Below are 22,121 nucleotides of genomic sequence, written 5' to 3'. Positions count from 1 at the left end.
TGGAACTGGTCTTGCACTTCTCTGAGAGGAAGGCGGGTCTTGGTTGTTAGGGTGGCGCAGGTAACTCCAGGGCTGTGCCTGCCTGCTGGTCTTCATAACTAACATGTTAAATCTCAAGAATAAACCATGTTAAAAAGGGGAACAGTCCCCTCTTGTACTGATCACCTACCACCCTCTACATTCTGCAGGAAACACATGCAGAGGAGAAAAGGAGGGGCTTTAGTCTCAAACCCCAGAACAAAAACAAGTATATCCCCAGACCTGTTGGACTCCTCCGGAGAGAAAGTGTTGTTTGCTGGAAGAGGCCAGTTGCTTCCTCTGCTCCCTGCCCCTGGGCCACACCCCAGACGCAGACCCCTCCGGCAGTGAGAGAGGCCGGCAGCTGGCCTGAGCAGAGCTGAGGGTTGAATGGGGCCGCCTTCAGATCAGGCCACACAGCTGCTCCCTGACCCAGTTGACCTCATCAGCTGCAAGAGCATCATGAGGAATCCCAAGAGCAAGCCAAAGGAAGCGAGGCCGTGGCCAAGCCTTCCTGTACCCCAGCCTGTGCAAGTACATCGCCCCCGGGGGCCAACCCAGATGGCTTCCCATTCATTAGCCATTTGCCAGACACGTCTTCAGGCCCTGCTCCTGACACCGTGCCCGAAGGAACAGCATTCCTGGGGGACACTGGTGGGTTCAGAGGGCCCCTAAAGGTCCAGACATCAGGCGTGTGTGCTATGGTACAGGGAGAAGGCCTAGAGTTTTTATCGAATGTTCAAAGGCAAGGGGAAGTTCTTTCTCAAAAAAGGGTGAAGAACCACTATGTTAGAGGTCGTCAGTCACAACAGCAGCTCTGTTGAGGGTGTTCAAAATAACATCAATTAAATAACATCAATTCAAAAAAAAATAGCTCTGTTGTTCTCCAAGCCTGGCTCAGTGCTAAGAGCTGGAGATGCAACAATGAACAAGGTCAGATGCCATCCGTGTGCCATTGAGGAACACAGATACAAATCAAACACTCACACACGTGCACACACACACGTGTCAAATTTCAAATCATGTCTTGCTATGAAGGAAAGAAACCTGGTTTTATGACGGATATAACAGTGGATGTTTAGTTTTTATTTTTATATGTTCGTTTATTTTTGAATAGGTAATGCACTCATGTTAAAAAATTTTCAGAGGAATTATACAGCGACATCACCCACCCACCCTAGCCCCTAGCCACTCCTTGGGGGCCATGCATGTTCTCCAGACTGGTGAGTGGCCTCTTGCTGTTAGGCCAGGGAGAGAAGAGCAAGCTTACTTGAGAATATGAAGCTTGAAATGAAGTTTGAAGCATGAACGTGAATTAACTAAGTGAAGGGGACTAGAAAGAAATGTGGAAAGTACTCTAGACAGAGGCACTAGCTTGTGCAAAGGCCCTGTGGCAAGAGACAGCATGATGTAATAGAAGAACTAAAAGAACACCCGTGGCTAGAATGCAGAAAGCAGGGAGGCAGAAGTCCAGGATGCTGGTGGGTGGGGAGGATGCACTCTTGTAGACTGCTCAGCATTAAGGTTTTTCCCCTGAAACCCACTGAACGAGGAGGGGAGATAACCGGCAATCACACTTGCATTTTGAAACTATCACCCTGGCTTTTGTATGGGATTGGCGGGGAAAGCAGTTAATGGGTTCTTGTTCAGTTCAGGTGAGAAATGATGTGGGTTGGTGGTGGTGCTTTATCTACTTATAATATAGCAGGTCCTCGAATACCAGCATCATTTTGTTATAGTGTTGATGAGATGCTGTAAGAACTTAACTCTTGTTTATATCAGTTGCTTTATGGTAAAATTGGTTTTGTGATCCGTTGTTTTGCGGCAGTTCCGAGAAGCGTTCGATGATGTTATGTGAGGACTTAACTGTATACTGCAAGCAATGTGTTGGTGTGTGTGGTTCTTGATTCTGAAAAAAAAAAAAATCAACAAAACCTTTGTTTCAATTCTCTCAACCGAATGGGAGAGAATTCATAACAGGAGTTGGCTTAGAATGTGGCTAGATTGTGTGCAAGCATGTGGCCAAACTGACAGAATAAAGTAGCGTTCCTGTAAAAAGGCGGATGGGCGAAGGGCTGCATCTCCTAGAATCTTGCCGGAGGACACCTGGTCCAGGCTCCCACCTGCTCGCCCTCTGCAGGCGCCCTCCAGTGGCAGGAGGTTGTCACTGTGGCCACGAGGTCCTAGCAGAGTGACCATGTGGGCGAGGCTCAGTGAGTAGAACTCCCGGTGCTGGAGGTGTTTGGGGATGTGCACACTCAGTTTTCCTTCTGTCCCCCTGACCCCCCAGGATGGCTTATCCCGAGGAGCAAGGAGGCGTCCCCTGTGGTTTCCTCCGCCAGAATTCCGGCAACTCCGTGTCCTTGGACTTCGAGCCCCACACTGAGTACCGGTTTGTGGAGCAATTAGAAGAGCGATACAAATGTGCCTCCTGTCACTCGGTGCTTCACAACCCCCACCAGACGGGATGTGGGCACCGTTTCTGCCAGCACTGCATCCTAGCCCTGAGGTGAGTGGGCTCTGAATGTCAAGTGTGGCCTCGCAGCTGTGATGGTGGTTCTGGGATGGCCGTGGTTGGCCACAGAACCATCCATGGGAGGAGGGGCTCTCCTAGGCCCCTCCTGTGAGACCCTGAGGAGCCGTCTTCATGTTTTGCCACTCACTGACTGATTCTCACCTTTGGTTAAAATCCAGACCACGCCTGCTTTGCATGTGAGGACAAACCTAGAAGCCCATCTGTGTTTCCCCCAGGGCCTGCAGACGCCCTGCCCTTCCTTGCCTAAGGCAGCGGTGACGTCGCAGAATCTCTCAGGCATGGGGGCTGTTCGCTCCTGGGTGGCTGTAAAGCCTGGCTCATGCCCTGTTGAGGGAGCAGACCAGGAGAGACAGAAACGCGGGCGTTTAGGGCTTATCGAGGGGCAGGAAGGAGGTTGTATCCTGCCCAGCTGAGAAAGGGGGTTATTACAGCACACGCCCATTCATTCATGGGCTCGTTCATTCAGTGCCCGTGTGTTCCAGGCACCTTGCTAAATTAAGCTCCAGTGTCCAGAGTTGGAGAGCTGAGGTCCAGTGTGGAACAGGACCCGGTCTCTGCCTTCTAGAACATTCCAGTCCAGTGAAGCAGACAGGCAGGCAGTGGTACAGTGTGATAAGCAAAGGACTGGAGAGGGCATTCAACTCTGTCGGGGGGACTCACTATTTGATTTGCGTCCTGGGAATGCAGGGGAGTTTATTTTCAGGCTGAAGAGGTGCTGGAATTGGGGCGCTGGGGGCCTTCTGGGAGAGGGGATAGCATGAGTAAAGACAGGGCCTGGGCTGCTCCGGGGAACGTCAGGGGGCCGAGCATGGCCGGAGTGCTGAAGAGCTGTCAAGGTCAACTCTTAATTCTGGCTCTATTTTTATTTTTCTCTCCAGGGAATTAGATGCAGTGCCACTCTGCCCTGTGGATAAGGAGGTCATTAAATCTCATGAGGTAAGAAAGCCACTGCTTTGGGTTAGCAAGTCTCTAGTTGATAGAGAAGCCAGTGTCCTGGTTGGGCATCGAGGTTGGAGCAGGAGAGCGGAAGGGGGTTTTCCCTGGGGTCCATATTCCTCTGCTGAGGACTCAGGTTGGACCCCCACTTCTGACGCTGTCTGAGAGGCTTGTTTGGGTCTTTATTGACTCCCCACATTTCTTCTCCTGCTTCTTCCTTCCCCCTTCCTATCCCGGCTCCAGCTCTCTGGAGTCACTTGGAGAAATGAAACATCCTGTTTCCTGGAATCCACTATCTCATCTGGTTAATCTCGAATACTTCCTTTGGTTATTATGTCTAACAACAGCCTTATCCAGCTAGAATTCACATGTCTTAAAATCTTCTTTTAACGTGTCCATGTTTCTTGGGTATATACCGAGGGGTGGAATTACTGGGTCAGATGGTAACTATGTCTAACACTCTGAGGACCTGCCAGACTAGGTGTTTTCCAAAACAGCTGCACCATTTCGCATTCCTGCCAGCAATGTCTGAGAGTTCTAATTTCTCCTGGTCCTTGCCAGGATTTGTTATTGTCCGACTTCTTTATTATGGCCTTCCTTGTGGGTGTGAAGATATATCTTGTGGTTTTGATTTGCATTTCTCTAATGGTTAATGATGTTGAACATGTTTTCCTATGGTTGGCCATCTGTATATGTCTTTTGTGAAAATGCCCATTCAATCCCCTTGCTCATTTTCTCAGTGGGTTATTTGCCTTTTATTGTTGAGTTCTAAGAGTTCTTCATATGTTCTGGATACAAGTCTCTGATCAGATATATCATTTGCAAATATTTTTCTCCCATTTTGTGGGTCATCTTTTCACTTTCTTGATGGCGTCCTTTGAAGCACAAGTTTTTCATTTGGACGAAGCCTTCTTTATATTTTGTTTGTTTGGTTGCGTGTTCCCATGACCATGCTCAGTTTCCTTCCTTTATTTTTTTAAAATTTGTTTTTATTGATTTTAGAGAGAGAGGAAGTGAGAGAGATAGAAACATCAATGAGAGAGAAACACACTTCCTACTGGGGATCAAGCCCACAACCTGAGCATGTGCCCTGACTGGAATTGAACTGGTGACCTCTTTGTTCATGGGTTAACGCTCAACCATTGAACCACACCATCTGGGCAGTTTTCTCCCCGACCTGAACACCTGTCTGATACACGCTCCTTCTCTATGCTCTTAAAATGCCTTCTGAAAGGCCAAGCATAGGGCAGTGCTGTACTTGTGCCTGCCTCAACACTGGGCCAGGGGGTGGCATATGGCAGCTTGGGATTTGTTGGGACAAATCCAGCCACTTGTTTTTGTATGGCCTGTGAGCTAATAACAGTTTTTATATTTTTAAATCATTGGAAAAAATCAGAAGTGCACTAGGAACTCTGTAGTTTTCTTAAAAATATATTTTTATTGATTTTTTATAGAGAGGAAGGGAGAGGGATAGAGAGTTAGAAACATCGATGGGAGAGAAACATCAATCAGCTGCCTCCTGCACACCTCCTACTGGGGATGTGCCCGCAACCAAGATACATGCCCTTGAACGGAATTGAACCTGGGACCCTTCGGTCTGCAGGCCAGCGCTCTATCCACTAAGCCAAACTGCTTAGGGCAGGAACTCTACTATTTTTGCAACTTCTTGTGAGTCTTAAACTATTTCAAAATAAAATTTTTTAATAAAAGTAAGAATAATGTTACGGTCCTAGCCGGTTTTGCTCAGCGGATAGAGCATTGGCCTGTGGACTGAATGGCCCCAGGTTCAATTCCAGTCAAGGGCACATGCCTGAGTTGCGGGCTGTATCCCCAGTGATTCTCTCTCATCATTGATGTTTCTATCTCTCTCTCCCTCACTGAAATCAATAAAAATATTTTTTTAAAAAAAGAATAATGTTATGCATCATGTGAAAATTATATTTCAGTGTTCATAAATAATGTTTTATTAGAACACAGCTGATGCCCCTTTATTTAAGTATTGTATATGGTGAAGTTGAATAGTTGCAACAGAGACCATTGCAGTGTGGTCCGCCGAGCTGAAAATATTTACTCTCACCCTTTATGGAGAAAGTTTGCCAACCCCTGGTTTGTGCTGAAATAGCAAGGCAGCACAGCTTCAGTGACGCTACTTGATGACTAATACAAACCCATCTGCTGGGCAGGAAGCTGAAAGCATCACCCTTAGCCACAGCCCCACCTCCTGACCTTCGAGCATGTGGGGTCAAATGCACCTTGAGCTTCTCCCAGCTGCAGCCTACTGCGCTGGACATTGATTGCCTACCTGCCTTGCATGTTTGCGGCCTGTCAGACGTACATATCTGAAACAGCTTTTCCTTTTATGATGCTGAATCTGCTATTTCCATTCCAACCACTGTCTGGAAGTTTCCACCCGCCTTCTGAGATGAACCTGAAGACCAGGTTAATAATAATTCTTGCTGCTCTAAAGCTTTGGTGTGAGACCTATCATGTTTATCTTTTAGGTGTTTAAAGACAATTGCTGCAAAAGGGAAGTCCTCAATTTATATGTATATTGCAAAAATGCTCCTGGGTGTAATGCCAAGATTATTCTGGGACGATACCAGGTTGGTATTACGAACAACATTTGCCTTCGCCAATTTCCAGTGACGTGCGTTGAACACCTTATTTTGGTGATAGTTACTGGGCTAAGCATGGGGGTGGGGTGGTCATTGGGCTGCCCTCAGAGAATTCCTACCTAGAAATTCTGCCCCACAGCATGCAAAGGGCTAAGATGTGAGTGAAGAGGTTTGTTCTACCTGGAAGGCATGGAGGACGTGCTACCTGAACTAGGTCTTACATTGTGGGTTAGGGGCATTGATCCAAAAGTGAAGATGTGAGATATGCTGGGCAAAAGGAACGCTTAAGCAAGGACATGTCCTTTGGGGGGAACTGTGAAGGATTTGGGGTCCCTAGGGTGGGAGCCAGGGTATGAGTGCCCGGAGGCATTTGCAGATGCCAGAGTGATTGCTTCCCAGCAGCTGTGGGCCCTGGCCTCTTAGAATTTATGATCTAAGGCAGAAAACAGATCAGAACAGAGATAGGATGGAGTTTAAAGGTGAAGCATTGTTAGGAGATGCAAACAAAAGGTCTAGGGGAGACGAAGGGGCGTGAGCTTCGTATGGAATGAAACTGCTACCGGCTCTTCCATCCAGCGGGAAGCTTGTGAAATGCAGGCTGGGAATGTGGCTCAGCCATGGCAGGCCCCTATCAGGTCTGATCACACGACAAATGAATAAGGCTCAGGCATCCCAAGCTTCCAGGGAATGCTCGGAGGCTGCTGAGAGTTTCCACTCCCGCCCACACATTTTGGAATATGTTTCAGGTGATTTTTTTCTCCGTCAGTCCTCCAGACCCCGCAGGCACTGAGCTGATAAATGTGCAAATGATTTCCTTGTTAGCCCAGGGAGTTCTTTGGAGGCTCACGGAACTTGGTTGTGTTTTCCCCATGACAGCCCCTGGCCACTGGTTCCGATAGTCAGATAGTCAGGTCCCCAAGCGGGGCCACTTTCCAACTTTGGGTTGTCGCTAAGCCTGAAAGGGAAACAGGGCTCAAATGGACCAGGGATCAGCTTTAGCGACCACATCATCAGCTTCTAGAGAACAGCAGCTGGTTTCTTTCCACCTCTTTCTTTCGTATTTCCCCTCATTCACTGTTCTCCCCACCTTGTGTGACAGGGTGGGGGAGCTCACAGAGAGCGGAGTCTTGAAGAATGCTGACTGTTTTGATGCGTTGAGGGTAACGTCCATGAATTTTGGACAAGATGCGGATTTCAGTTGCCATCACCATTTGTTTCTTACCAGCAAAGTCAGAGGAAAAGAGGTGTATTGATTGATCTCCCATCGATAAACTCTTTGCTCTTTTTTCCTTCAGAGAAGGAGTCAGCACACTGTTTCTGCTGAGAGCCAGACAGTAAATATTTCAGGCTTTGCAGGCTCTGTCGCAGCTGCTCAACTCTCCCATTTTAGAGGATAGATCATCTGAGAACAAATAGATAGGCATGTGGCTATTCTCCAATAAAACTTTATTTACAAACACAAGTGGCAGGCCAGGTTGGCCCCAGGCCCATAGCTTTCGGACCTTGTTTTAAAGGATTTTTCAGGCAGACAACCTTATTAGGATTTTGATAACTTGTCAGAATCACAGTAACTTACAGTCATTCAAAGGTCCTATTGAAATATGCCTGTTTTCATAAATCTCTGATGTGCAGACAACTGGAATGAACACTGTTAATGTCATTAGTCTCCTATATTCCAGTTGAAAACATCTCCCGACCTTGGAAGACTGGCCATTCCCAGCTCCTCAGCGGCCTGCGGATCCTATATGTCCTCTCCCTCCCTTTTCTTCCTTTAATCCCTTCTTTTCTTCCCCTTTCCCCGCTCTGTCCTGGCTTTTACCATCTGCAAATTAGTGCCTGGTGCTAGGGGTGGGGATAAAGAGTGCACAAAAGAAATAAAAACTATTCTTGAGGTCTGGTCCATTCATTGGCAAGCCTTAAGGAAATATTCAATAACTAACCTGAGAATATGAGCACGTTCCTAGGTAATCTAAACCAAAACTCGTTATTACTCCTTCTTCCCCCACCTTCGCCCCTCCTCCTAATTCCCACCTCGCAAGGCTGGCTTTCAGAGCCTGGGTCCAAGCAGCCCTCTGTTCAGCACTCGGAGCCCGCAGGCACGGCTGTCCTTCCCCCCAGCGCCCCCTAGCGCTCCCTCTAGGCCTTTCAGCGCCTCCCTTCCCACCGCCCTGTTATGTGTTTGTCGCAGGACCACCTCCAACAGTGCTTATTTCAAGCTGTGCAGTGTGCCAATGAGAGCTGTCGGCAGCCAGTCCTTCGGAAAGATCTGGAAGAGCACTTGAGCGCAGACTGCCAATTTCGAGAGGAAAAATGCCTCTATTGCAAAAAGGAGGTGGTAGTCATCAATCTACAGGTAAAAAAATAAAAACAAATTTCTCACCTTTAGGGGGCTAAATTCTGCTGGAGTGATCACAGGGAATCAGAGGGGCTACCAGAAGCCCACCTCTCTGGATTTATTTTTGTACAGAAATACTAGGTCTAAAGAATAACTTCATGTGAGAGAAGTTGTGTAAGAAACAAAAGCCCTCTTGGTGGTAGGACTGTACTCGTTTATCATGGGCAAAAATATTGTTTGAACACCTGCTGAGGATGAGTGTGCAAGGAGGGACGCTAGAGATGGGTCACAGGGAGGTGGCAGTACTGTCTGTCCTCAGGATGCTGTGGTCTGACCGGGGAGGTTGGCTGTGGGCATAAAACAAGAGCATGGGTACCTTTCACCTGTGCCAGAGGAGCCACACTGATGACTCCCACAGCCTGCCCTCTGGAGTCCTGTGCCCTCCGACTTTCTTTCGGAATAACTGGGAAATTTAATGGAACTGAATTCCTTTATACCAGTGGTTCGCAACCTTCTGGTCCTTTAAATACAGTTCCTGATGTTGTGACCCAACCATAAAATTATTTTCATTGCTACTTCATAACTGTAATGTTGCTACTGTGATGAATCGTCATGTAAATATCTGATATGCAGGATGGTCTTAGGCGACCCCTGTGAAAGGGTCGTTCGACTGCCAAAGGGGTCGCGACCCACAGGTTGAGAACCGCTGCCTTATACCAAGAAAGCGGCCGTCTATATGCAATCCTTTCTGGAAGTGGGCCATACCTTCCTGACGGTGAGCCACATACATAGATTCCCAAAGAGACATGTGTATAAACACTCTGAGGGCATACAAGGGAACCCGTGAAAGCGAAGGTGGCTTTGTCTCATCACACTTTTTCTGTTTCAGAATCATGAAGAAAACGTGTGTCCTGAGTACCCAGTACCTTGTCCCAACAAGTGTGTGCAGATGATTCCCAGAAACGAGGTAACTGTAAATCACTCTCTCAGTAGATTTCATGTAAGATAAAGTTTTAGCGGTCGTGATGGGGTGGGTCTGACAAAATCGCCTACGCGAAGGCCCCAGGCTTAAAGGACACCCATGATAACCATGTCTCTGTCTTCCCCTCCCATTTCCCGAGAATTCTCCGTTTTCACCATAGCGCTCCCTCCACCAAGCCTTAGCACCGCCTTTTCCTGCTCCTGTCCCCGCCCTTCTTCCCAAGCCTCCCTTGGCTCCCTGCTTGCTGCAGTTACACCAGACAGTGGAGAATGGCCGATGAATTTCTGTAGCGTGAGGCTGTCCCTTTCGTAGGTGGATAAGCACCTGGCTGTGTGTCCTGAAGCGGAACAAGACTGTCCTTTCAAGCACTATGGCTGTCCTGTAAAGGTATGGAGCGCCTTTCTGTTTCTGCCTCTACATTCTGCTGTGTAATTCATTGGGTGAGTTCCTTGTACTCTTCGATTCCGTCCGGGATGCAAAAGGACATTCACTTATGAGAACTTTAAGTCTGGGAATTGTATTTGTCATGGTTCTCCAGAGACATAGAACCAACAGGAGATATGTAATATATACTTAAATATATATAATATATACTTACATATATACTGTATATGTAAGTATATATTTATATATTTTTGTATATATATATATGTGTGTGTGTGTATGTGTGTGTGTGTGTGTGTGTGTGTATGTGTATATATATATATTTGTCTTTGCTATAAGGGGTAGGGTTTACCTTTACCTTTCCAGCTCTGAAAGAAATCGTCTTTATAGTTAGGCCCAAACTTCCAATTGTGTTCTTTCTAGAATTTACATCAGTACCAAAGCTGGGGAAGGGATTTATTCTCCGGCCAAGGGGCCAACCCTAAACAGAAGGGAAATCGATGACAAATGTTTGCTTCGAATTCATGGATCACCCAGAATCCCTAAGATTTGCTTTTATTGGTAATATAGGCACTTTGCAATGATTGTGAGGGCAATAAATTTGCTTGGGCTGGAATTAGAATTAGGTTGCATACCTTCAGCCTGTGATAGCAGGATGGTGATAGAAGAATGGAAATGTGCTTAGCAGGAGGGAGAACTAACCTAGCTTAGAACTGGTTGGGAGCTAGTTCAGCTAGAAGATAGGTTTTCTGTAGGAAGAGTTGAAAGATGATAATAATTACACTTAGCCCACAGTCATATGGAGGGTGGGGCAAAAGTAAGGTTACAGTTGTTCGTATGGCAAAGAATACAATAATTAATAAATAGGAATATAAGAATAGCAGCTCTCTCTGTGGAACACACTTACGCCTTCCCCACCTCCTTTCCCCCAAGTACATTTTCCTGACCTCTCTCTTTCTCCTAAGCTCAAAGGGCCCTTCTTTTGTCTCTGTCTCTTGTTTCCTGAGCCCATTTCTTCTACCTCTGTGGCTTTCTAAATAAATTCTTCCTTATAGTTTGAGTCTTGGCTCTGAATTCTTCCTTGGCCAGAATTCAAGGACTGATGTTGCTGAACCAAGATCCCATCATTGGTAACATTCTGGTGCCATTTTCACCACCAACATGATGGTGCCGTAACTCAGATCCCCTTACCAATACACGGATTGTCTTATTATGGTGTAGTGCAGTGGGATTCCAGAGGATCCCATCCAGGGCCACCTTGCAGACCTGGACTGTACTAGGTACAAACAGGGGCCCGCTGTGCCCCACGGGCTCCTCGCTTTGCAATGGTGGACTTGAGTGAGTTTTCTTTGGAAATCCAGACTTCCCTGTTTTAAGGCTAGAGGCTGACTTTCTTTGAGCTGTTTTGTGAAATCCTCAAGGTGAAGCTAAAGGTTAAGGGTTGAGAGAACTTAGGCTAAAGAAAAGGGTCGGTAGAATGATGGGGGGGGTGGGGGGGTGGGGCGGGTGGCTGGTTTTTCAATTGGAATTGCTTTCTGAAGGTCTGAACAAAACCTTTGATGGGTAAATGAAAACCTAAACTTATTTGGCTCTAAAGATAAGGGGCACATCCTCCTCCAGCTCTAATCTTGGGTATTCTTAGGCAACTAAGAATCTCTGTAGAGGTATCAGAGGTATCCCTCACAATGTACAGGACCCCCGTAGGGAAGTCCAATTCAACTGTAATTAAATAACTGACTCCTGCCCTAGCCAGCTTGACTCAGTGGATAGAGTGTCAGCCTGGGGACTGAAGGGTCCCCAAGCTCGATTCCAGTCAAGGGCACGTACTTCAGTTGCAGGCTTGATCCCAGCCCTAATCAGGGACGTGCAGGAGGCAACCAATTGGTGTCTCTCCCATTGATGTTTCTCTCTGTGTGTCTCTTCCTCTCCCTTCCACCCTCTCTAAAAATCAATGAGAAAATGTCCTTGGGTGAGGATTAAGAACAAAAGTTAATAATTGACTCATGTGGGGATGTGCACATAAAGGTTGGTTGCCTAGCACTCTCAGTCCTCATGGCTGTATTAGGCAGCTGGGAGAGAAATGAAACAGATAAGAGAGTTTGAGATGACTCGGAAAGTGACATCCCCTTGGAGCTCACCCACAAGCAGCACATAAACTCCAACCCCCTACACAATATCCCTAGAAATTTTGTTCAGACTCTACAAATCTCAAAATAAAATTAACATGAGAAATTATGCCCCTAAGGCTGGAAACTCCCAGCCTCAGCTCCCATTAATACTCCTGCAGATATACAATAAATAGGAAGCCTTTAGCAATCGTGATGGCTAAAACTTTATCTTACATAATACAAGCATAAACTCTGTGTTTCGCATACTCACAACTGTAAACCTACTTTGCCCAACCCTTTATTCTCAGGGCAAGGAAGGAAATCAGCATTGAGAGTTTTGATAGCGGCCTGATTCTCTGCCCCTGTAAGTTTAAAATGGTCTCATGGGTACTGTAGACTCTTAACCCTGGAAAGGGGACTGGAGGGCCATTTCCCCCGCAACCCACCTTGAGACAAGTAAGCAACGTTTTTGAAGTTCTGTTTTAGCAGAGTATCCCACCACCCTCCTCGTCTGGGGACACTTTCCACAACCTGCCTTATTTTTCTCTTCATGTTGAAGGGTAAACCGTCGAACCTGAAGCAGCATGAGCACTCGGCCTTACGGGACCACATGCTTCTCATTTTAGAAAAGAACTTCCGATTAGAAGAACAGGTAAATGAATATTCAAGGGTTCAAATATGAAAGGCGGGCAGCAGAATTGCTGGGATTTGCAATTCTTGGTGTTCTTATATTCTGTTTCAGTGTAAGTCGACCGGAGGTAGGTCTTTTTCTCTGAAGTGGCCAGACAGAGTCATAGGATTGTAGAACATGAGAAGTGGAAGATGCCTTTGAGATCCTCATTCAACAGAGGAAGTAACTCAAAGTTTGATGTGTTTGTAACTTGTGTCAGGATTCGATCTCAAACTCATGTCCCATAGTCCTGTCTGCAGCCTCTCGACACACCTTTTAGTTAATGATACCTGGCACCTAGGAGGTGCCTAGGAGGTGTCTGATGTTTTAAATGAAGCCTGTATTACCGTGAAATAGCAGTTGACAATCTCTTCTATGCACTATGGGTTTATGTATTTTGTAGTAAGTCCTAACTCCTGCCTTTGAGAAGCTTTGCAACCTGATAAATGCCCACGTCCATATTTAGTTCACTGAGTTGTGATTATCAAGTGAAAGTATGTGTGCAGATGATGATTTTGTTGAGTAATTATTGTAAGAGTTAACTGTCTTATTAGCACATCTCAGCGGATCAGACTTTTCAAGCTCACATAGGGAAGAACACCATCTGTTGCAGACAAGGAGCTGGATTTCCTCTTATCGATTATTTTATGATGTCTGAGTTCAGATTAAAGTAGGTGTGTGAGTTCTAGGGTCAGATCCCAGAGAAAATTAGACCGATCAAACTGTAACTTTGGTAGAAACCATGCTGCCTAGTAGCCTTCCCAAGCTCTTTCTGTATCATTGCCTCATGCATCCATCCATGCATGTAACAAACACCTCCCACAAGTCAGATACAGTGTTAGCTGCTAGGGACACTGAGTTGAGGAAGAACTCACAGAAATGTAGACAGGCAAGTTGCCGAGCCTCACAGGACATGCTGGGGGGGTACCCTGTGTCTGGGTTCAGAGGCTGCCTCAGTATACTCCAGGGGAGTTGGGAAAGGACATCCGAGTTACATCTTGAAGGAAGAGAAGGTCTGTCGGTTAAAATGTTGTGGAAAGAGGACATCCCAGCAGGGGAAAGACTGTGCCAACACGGGGAGGCATGAGAGAGGCTGATGGTTCAAGGAAATGTGCTTTTGGGGTGGAAAGATAGCCGAGTGAGAGACAGGGAATGGCCGGAAGTGGGGTCTGTTGGATCCAGATTGCAGTGGCCTTCCACGTGAGCCAAGACATGTTTGAACATGATGCATTCAGTTATTTTTTCACTCATTAATATTCTGCCTAATACTAGAAAGGATCTGAGGGCCAAAAATGTGAACTATGTTTGTCAGTAATAGGGAACTAATGGAGGCTTTTACATTGGAAAAATACTTGGCCAGCTAACTGTTTGTTTGGTTTTAAAAGTAAGACAGCTGGCAGTCGCATGGAGGATGGATAGAGGGAGAGAAGAGAAGAGAATGGCAGCGGGACCAGGCAAAAGGGGTTGCAATAAACTAGACAGTGTCGCAGTAGAGCCAGAAATTGATGAGCGAGAGCGCTGGGTCAGAATGTGGGTTCCAGGACTGGTTCCCCGGTAGTCCCATGAGTTTGAGGATGCTACCTAACCTCTCTCTTCCCCAGTTTCCTAATTTGTAAAATGGGGTTGTGGTGAGGGTTAAGAGGTAATGTATTTAAGCTCTTGGCACAGCATTTCAATGTTAGGTGGAGACAAGATGCTGGAAGAGGTGAGGTGATGGGGAAGGATTGATCCAGGCTGTGTCAGTGGGGATGGAAAGAAGGTATTGGGAAACATTCAGAGATTGGATTGCGGTGCTGCAAGCTTAGAAGGCAAGGAACATGGTAGAGGTCAGGAGCAGGTTAGATGTGAGGGTGGGGAGACTCCCGAGTTTGCTCTTGTTCAGGGAGATAAGTCTGGTGCATAGGTGGAAGTCAGCTCTTGGGATCTTAGTAGATTCTGGGTCAGAGATCAGATGGTTGTTGCAAGCTATTTGTGCATTCATTCATAATGCCTTCTGTGTGCCAGGCACTTTGTAAGTCTTTGGGGATAAAGAAATAAGATGTAGCACCAACAATTTAATGAAGAAAAAAAAACACTAAATAACAACAGCAATAACAACAAAAAGCAGTAAGAGTAATGAAGGTAAGTTATACACTAGATTATGGTCAGGGTGTCATGGAACTTGTGAGGTGGCCTGGTAGGTGGTCCTAGTAAGGAAATGTAGTTCTGAGAGGATATGCTCTTAAGTGGAGGTGGAGAAAGCAGTACTTTCTAGATGGAGGAGGAAGTGTCTGAGAGACCAAGGCTTGATGGGAAATAGAAGTTGTGTGGTCTCACTGGTCAGGGCGCATGTGAAATGTGAATGGGCATGAGGCTGAAAAGGCAGCCAGGGAAGACTGCAGGGCCCTGGGTGGCCTGTAAAGGCCACTAGAGATAGGTAAGTGGGGGTGACCAGACCAGATCTGTCTCTTCATAGTATTGTGGACACCATATGGAATATGCATCGGAGAAAAAGATTAAAGACAAGAAGCATTCACTCACTCATTCAACAAATAGTTATCAGGCACCTACTGATGCCAGGCCCATTGCTGGGGTTACAGTGGCCATGGGATCCATGCCAGTCCCGGCTCCCATAGACACCCTTTTGGCACATGTGTGAGGGAGAGTGTAGGACCAATTAGGCCGCCATTTTAACAGTCCTGTGGGAAGTTATGAAGGCTGAAACAAGATGAGATGAAATGAGAAATGGATATTTTGTTGGTTTTGTTGTGTGTTAGGAATTTAAGTTGGCAAGTATTGCTGAATGAGTGGATATGAGGGTGAAAGAAGAGTTGTCTAGGTCACTCTTAGATTTTTGGTTATTTCTTTCAAATAGATTCTGAATTCTGAGAGAGTAGTGCATTTTGCCTACCACTGGCTAGCTCTGTGCTGGGCGGGTTACTTAAACTCTCTGTTCCTCTGTTTTGTCATCTGTAAATGAGTGAATGAAGAGAACCAGTTCAGTAAATTCAGCCACATGATGTCACTATCATTAGATGAACCATCATAGCGGGTTAGGCATAGGAAAAGCTGATGAGACATCTGTGGATCAGGTATTTTTCAAAGCACCTGCAAGTATTTTCCTAGAATTATATAGGAATCTATCTGTAAATATTTTCCTAGAAATATATACATACACACACATATATATAGTTTTCCTCAAAACACTTTCTTACCTGAAATATTTTCCTAGAAGTATATTTATTTTAATATGTATGCCTGCATTTAAATGACCGCATTCACATTCCTGTTACTAGATTTCTGACTTATATAAAAGCCTAGAACGGAAAGAAAGCAAAATCCAGCAGCTAGCAGAAACTGTAAAGAAATTCGAAAAGGAGTTCAAGCAGTTCACACAGCTGTTTGGCAAAAATGGAAACTTCCTCTCAAACATCCAGGTGAGAAACAACCTTGCTACTCATAGCCAAGATTTAGACTTCAATTAATTGGCAGTTAGGGTTCCTCTTATTAGTTTTGTTGTTGTTAATCCTCACCCAAGGATATTTTTCCCATTGATTTTTAGAGAGAGTGGAAGAGAGGGAGGGAGGGGGGAAAGAAAGAGAGAGAGAGAAACTTTGATGTGAGGGAGACACATCGATTGGTTGCCTCCGGCAAACGCCCTGACTGGGGCCAGAGATCAAACCTGCAACCCAGGTATGTGCCCTTGACCAAAAGTCGAACCTTCGACCCTTTGATCTACAGGCCGGTGCTCTAACCACTGTGAACGCCAGTCAGGCCTCTCCCTTTGTTCTTCTCGAACCAGTTGAGAATAAGCTGCATATATTGGGGCATTTTACCCCTTCATACTTTAGTATGTATTTTGTAAGAATAAAGATCTTTTACAGAACCCCAGTACATTTAGCAACATCAGTAAATTTAACATTAATTCTTTTATGTCATTTATGGCATTTAGGGTTTTAATTCATGTTGGGCCAATATTAGTCACTTGGTTCATTGAGAACATCTATAGTTCTGCTTTTTATAGTCAACAAAGTGAAACTATTAATTCTCTTGGGAAGAAAATGCTTTAAATACCACTCAGATATAGCAAAATTATTTGTAAATCATGAATGTGAAATAACCATAAACAAATTCCTAATGAATAATGTCTTTATTGTGATTATAAAATAATAACATTTATAGTGAAAAAGACATGTGGTATGGGCACATGGGCACATATGCTTGAAATTTGGGTCCAAGAAGATGCAGGCCATATAGTTTGCATACTTTGTCAGCACACTGTGTGTGTGTGTGTATGTGTGTGTAGAGAAAAGGAAATGCATTATATGTTACCATTTAAATTCTTTTTCTAACACAGTGAGAAGTCAGAATTCAAGCATTGGGGAGGGAACTATTGTTTTAGTTGTATTTAACCTCTTCCGTTTAAAGAGAGCAATCAGAAGGCCGGGCCTCATCTCAGGGCTCTTGTGTACACCTGTAGTGCTCAGGCCAGAACAGGTGGCTGACTTCCAGCTCCTTCTCTGCCTTCTCGCAGAACAGAAGTGAATCCGGAGGGTAGCTTCTAAGAAGGCAGTGATACGTAAGAGGAGAGAGAGCATGAGACCAGAGATCTAAAGAGAGGTTAGATAACTAAGTGGAGAGAAATTGGGAGAGGAGTAAAAATCAGGTGAGAAATTTAAAGATTTGGAACAGGAGCTGGGATAGAGAGGGGGAGGAGGAGGGGGAGGGGGAGGGGGAGGGGAGGAGGAAGGGAAGGACGAGGACAAGGAAGATATAGGTGGTTAATCTCTCTGCATCCTCATTGAATTTTCTGTTCTGGACTATGTAGTTTTCATTTCATTAATTGATTAATTAAATGCGAAATGTTTGAATTGAAAATTGCATCTTGATGAATTACTAAGATATTAATTGACTAAGATATTAATGTCCATTTTGTACTGAAAGGTTCTTGCCAGTCACATTGACAAGTCAGCTTGGCTAGAAGCTCAAGTGCGTCAATTATTACAGATGGCAAACCAGCAACAAAATAAATTCGATCTGAGGCCTTTGGTAGAAGCGATTGATACAGTGAAAGAGAAAATAACCCTGCTAGAAAGCAATGATCAAAGATTAGGTATGTCTAATATTTTATGCTTCCCTTTTGATGACTCTTGTCTGCATGTGTTCATGAAACAAGCAAACACCTGGCCAAATGGAGTCACAGCTGTCCAGGAGAAACTGGTTGAATCTGGTATTTGCGAAACACAACAGCATGATATTCTGGCTACTCAGGCAAAAATCATGAAGAGCCATAATGGGGGCCGGAAGAGGCAAAGGGTAGAAAAGGGCCAGGAAATGCCAGGAACAAGGGAATGGTGGCTTTTAATTCAGAGTGGGAAATAAGGAGAAAGCTAAGAAAAACGTGGTCGGAAAACTGTTTAAGTGGAAGCATACCTTGGAGATCCTGCGGGTTTGATTCCAGACCACCGCAATAAAGCAGGTATCGCAGTGCAGTGAGCCACAGGTGTTTCGGTTTCCCAGTACATATAAAAGTTACATTCACACTATACGTAGTCTATGAAGTGTGCAATAGAGTTGTCTGAAAAAAAACTAATGTACCTGCCTTAATTAAATAATACTTTATCACCAAGCAATGCTGTCACCTGAGGCTTCAGTGCGTCGTCATCGTTTTGCTGGGTGAAGGCTCTTACCCTAGTAACATCAAAGATCACTGATCACAGATCACCATCACAAATGTAATGAAAAAATTGGATATATTGCCAGAATCCCCAAAATGTGACACAGAGATGGGAAGTGAGCAAATGCTGCTGAAAAATTGGTGCCGTGCCGACAGACTTGCTCGAGGCAGGGATGTGCAGAGAAACATAAGAGGGTTTGGTTGTTTAAAAGCATCCCGGTTTGAAAACGGGGGGGCTCACAGGCTCGCACACGTTAGTGGAATGTTGAGTGTCTTCTCTACATGTGGGTGAGTTTCAGGTCAAGAGGACACATGCAAGTTTGCTTGGCGCCACTCTTGCCAAGACGTGAGATTCACAGAGTTGCTATTAGTAATATAAATGGTCCATTGGCGGACATCGAATTCACTTTATCTTTAGGATGTCAGGATTTTACCGGTTCTTTTCAGATAGCAAAATTCCACTTTGGGCAAATTCTAAAAACAACTCAGGCCTTACAGCATCTGTTTGTTTGTTTGTTTGTTTGCAGTTGTTCTGGAAGGGGAGACGAACAAACACGACGCCCACATTAATATTCATAAAGCACAGCTGAATAAAAATGAAGAGCGATTCAAACTGCTGGAAGGCGCCTGCTACAATGGAAAGCTCATCTGGAAGGTGACCGACTATGCGATGAAGAAGAGGGAGGCGCTGGACGGGCACACGGTGTCCATCTTCAGCCAGCCCTTCTACACCAGCCGGTGTGGCTACCGCCTCTGCGCCAGAGCCTACCTGAACGGGGACGGGTCCGGGAAGGGGACGCACCTGTCGCTGTACTTTGTGGTGATGCGAGGGGAGTTTGACTCACTGTTGCAGTGGCCGTTCCGGCAGAGGGTCACCCTGATGCTTTTGGACCAGAGTGGCAAAAAGAACCACATTATGGAGACCTTCAAGGCTGACCCCAATAGCAGCAGCTTTAAACGCCCCGACGGGGAGATGAACATTGCCTCCGGCTGTCCGCGCTTTGTGGCTCACTCCACTTTGGAGAATGCCAAGAACACTTACATTAAAGATGACACCATCTTCTTGAAAGTGGCAGTGGATTTAACTGACCTGGAGGAGCTCTAGGCACTGTTTCTGGGGGGATACGAGGACGTCTTGGGTCCAGGACCGTGGAGGAAACCTTTGGTTAGCGCGGTGACTGAATTTCAACTCAGTCCACATTTGTATTTGGCCTTTGCCCTTAGTGTTTGAAGTCAGTTTAAAACTTTCTAAGTGCTGTCTTCTTTTTACATTTAACTCTTTCCCAGTTTGAAAGTTAAAGTACTTAGGATATCCTCTTATTTATATTTTTCTGTCTCTTGAAAGTTTATTGAAAGCAAGGTCTGGGACATCTCTTTTTTGCTGGTGCTTAGCATGGGGTCCGAGAGTAGGCACTCTATGTTAAATGTCAATGAGGACACAGGTGTAGAATTCCCAGTTGAAAATGCTTGGTATTTGGTCTGCTGGTTCTAGACTTGACCATATGCCTACAAAAGCCGTCTTCTAAGGTGGATTGTTCCAGATCAGTAGATGGATGGTGTAATTACAAGACAGTATGTCCAGTTGGAACAGACGTTTTTGGGTCAGATCCTGAATTACTACACCTCTAAATATTTTCATAAAGGTCACCAGTAGTCAGCAGACACAATTTTTGAAGGCTGCATAAGTGGTGACAAGAGTAGGCATCTTCATTCTCCCTGCTGAAATAAAGAAGGAAGTACCACATAGCATATAAAAAAAGGAGGTATAAACATCCAACTAAAGTCCAGATTTTGTTAGGGTCAACCATATGGAAAACTTTTTATAGATCAAAAACAAATATTAAGAGTTTAATAAGGTTCAACTTAATGTATATATGTGTATGTATATGTATACAAATAACTTAAAAGTATTTGGGTAATAACAGTAAATTAATGTGAGGATGGGCAGAATTTAGTATATGATGGAGAAAATGTCATAAATGAATGAGGAATTTAAAACCTAGGGAAGACATCATTACAATTTCCCATGGTGTCAGAACACTCCCATCCAAAACTGATTGCTAAACACAGTTCTCCCATTCTTCTTGAGAAAATTTTTATTTCATAGATTGGTATGAAAATGGGTATTTATATAAACTTGTGACTGTTCTTGTTGCAATCCTAAGTATTCTGTGAAGAACAGAAGTGATTATGTTCTTACCATTTTTCTGTATGGGTCTGAAGGTGTATATTCAAGTCAAGATTGAGTCCTACTGACTCTTGATAGACCTGAGGTTAACAAAAAATACCCAGTTTGCCTGAGCCCTAATTCATTCTCATGCAACTGCGCCCCCCCCCCCCCATGTGGCCTGGCTCCCTTGATCCTGCAAGGACAAGTGCCACCGGCTGAGGGACACTCAGCACAGCTCACTCAGGCGATGACCATGCACCTTACAACTGAACAGTTAACCTGAAGAAGAGGTATGATTTATACCCGTGGCTTCTGGAATAACTGAAACTTCCTTAATCTCTTCTGTGAAATTTTCAAGATGCTAAAAAACTAAAGTGCAGAAATCATCTCAAAGGGTTAAATTCAAAGAAATAAGTTCACAATAGAAACACTCTCAAGAACTACACTGTACCTGCTGGTAAACCCTGGTACAGTCGATGGTCAACATGTCAGATCAGACAAACTCGGGAAGCCGTCCTCTAGACCACCCAGCTGGTTCTCCGTGTTTGTTTTCAGTGTCTCTAATCAAGTTCAAGATCACCCCGTATTCCTGGGGAGGGGGAGATCATATTGTTGTAACGAGTTTTAAGTAGATGATGTGAAAAACATTTTTAAGTGAATTTATTAAAATACTAGTCTTGTGCTTTATCCAACTTCTCCACATAAAAAGTATAAGTGATGGCATGGTTTGCTTACCAATTCGTAATCCCTTCATCATTGAAACAGTGATCACAAAATGAGGTGTTCTAGAGTAAAAAGCCCTCCTTCCCTACAAAATAAGAGTTATAATTTTTGTTTTAAAGAGGCAGATCCATGTAAAATATTTTTTCCTCTTTTACAATATGAAATCATTTTAATCTATGTCAGTAAGATTCCAATTTTATTTACATTTTTATTTTATATCAGTTCCTGGTGAAGAAACAACAATACACTAGGCATAAAAGGGGCATTAACCTTGAGAAATATATTTGCAGGATTGAAGTAGGGTGTGGAAGTGGGGTCATACTAATGCATATTAACAGATCGGGGGTCAAAACCCTGATTTCCAAATATCCTGTGTTCAGAGAAAGAAGAAATAGTCACAGCCAAGTCCAACTCATAGGGCCAGCCTTGGATGCAAGTAAACAGGAGATACCAGCCCTTTGTGTGGCCCCTCAGACAATCCATGGACACTGCCGGTGCCGACTACCTTTTTTCTTTTAGAAAATGGTTGGAGAAGGCGTGGTCAGAGGTAAGGGAAGTACGAGGGAGATGGGAGAGGAATGTCCGCAGGACCGAATGCCACCCTGAGAACAGTAATGTTCCCTGTGCACCCACAGCTGACTCTTGAATCATTATCCACCCCATGCTGCTCCCTCCTCTGTCTGTATCTCTGACCCTGGCCTTTGCTTAAGCTGCAGACTCCTATATCCAAGTACGCACTCATCATCTAAACTTAGAAGTCCTACAGGGACTTTCAAGTCAGCTTTACTAAAACTGAGCTGGAAATCTTCCCACTCTCCACCACCGCCAACCTGAATCCTCTGTGTATTCTACCCCAGATAACGACATCACCATCCAAATGAGAAGTTTGGACACTGTTCTAGATTCCTCCCTCACTGTCTCCATCCAGTCACCCACCCAGTTCTGCCAATATGACCCCCAGATAACTTTTTAAAATTATTCCTAACTA

At 44.9% G+C, this 22,121-nt stretch overlaps 1 protein-coding gene across 1 annotated transcript; it reads left to right on the top strand.

The window, feature by feature from the left end:
- Window positions 1–2,281: 2,281 nt before the first annotated feature.
- TRAF5 (TNF receptor associated factor 5) lies at window positions 2,282–19,992 on the top strand. The gene is made up of 10 exons (XM_081113102.1): window positions 2,282–2,527; window positions 3,433–3,490; window positions 5,992–6,093; window positions 8,294–8,458; window positions 9,330–9,407; window positions 9,735–9,809; window positions 12,474–12,566; window positions 15,860–16,000; window positions 17,508–17,676; window positions 18,768–19,992. Exons 1-10 carry the CDS (start codon window positions 2,310–2,312, stop codon window positions 19,343–19,345), a joined length of 1,677 nt encoding a protein of 558 aa, XP_080969228.1. The 5' UTR covers window positions 2,282–2,309; the 3' UTR covers window positions 19,346–19,992.
- The last annotated feature ends 2,129 nt before the right edge of the window (window positions 19,993–22,121 follow it).

Source organism: Myotis nattereri, assembly GCF_964212035.1.
Source record: "Myotis nattereri genome assembly, chromosome: 18".
Classification (NCBI taxonomy): domain Eukaryota; kingdom Metazoa; phylum Chordata; class Mammalia; order Chiroptera; family Vespertilionidae; genus Myotis; species Myotis nattereri.
Note: the sequence above shows the minus strand (reverse complement) of the source record. Positions and strands in the feature narration are given on the sequence as shown.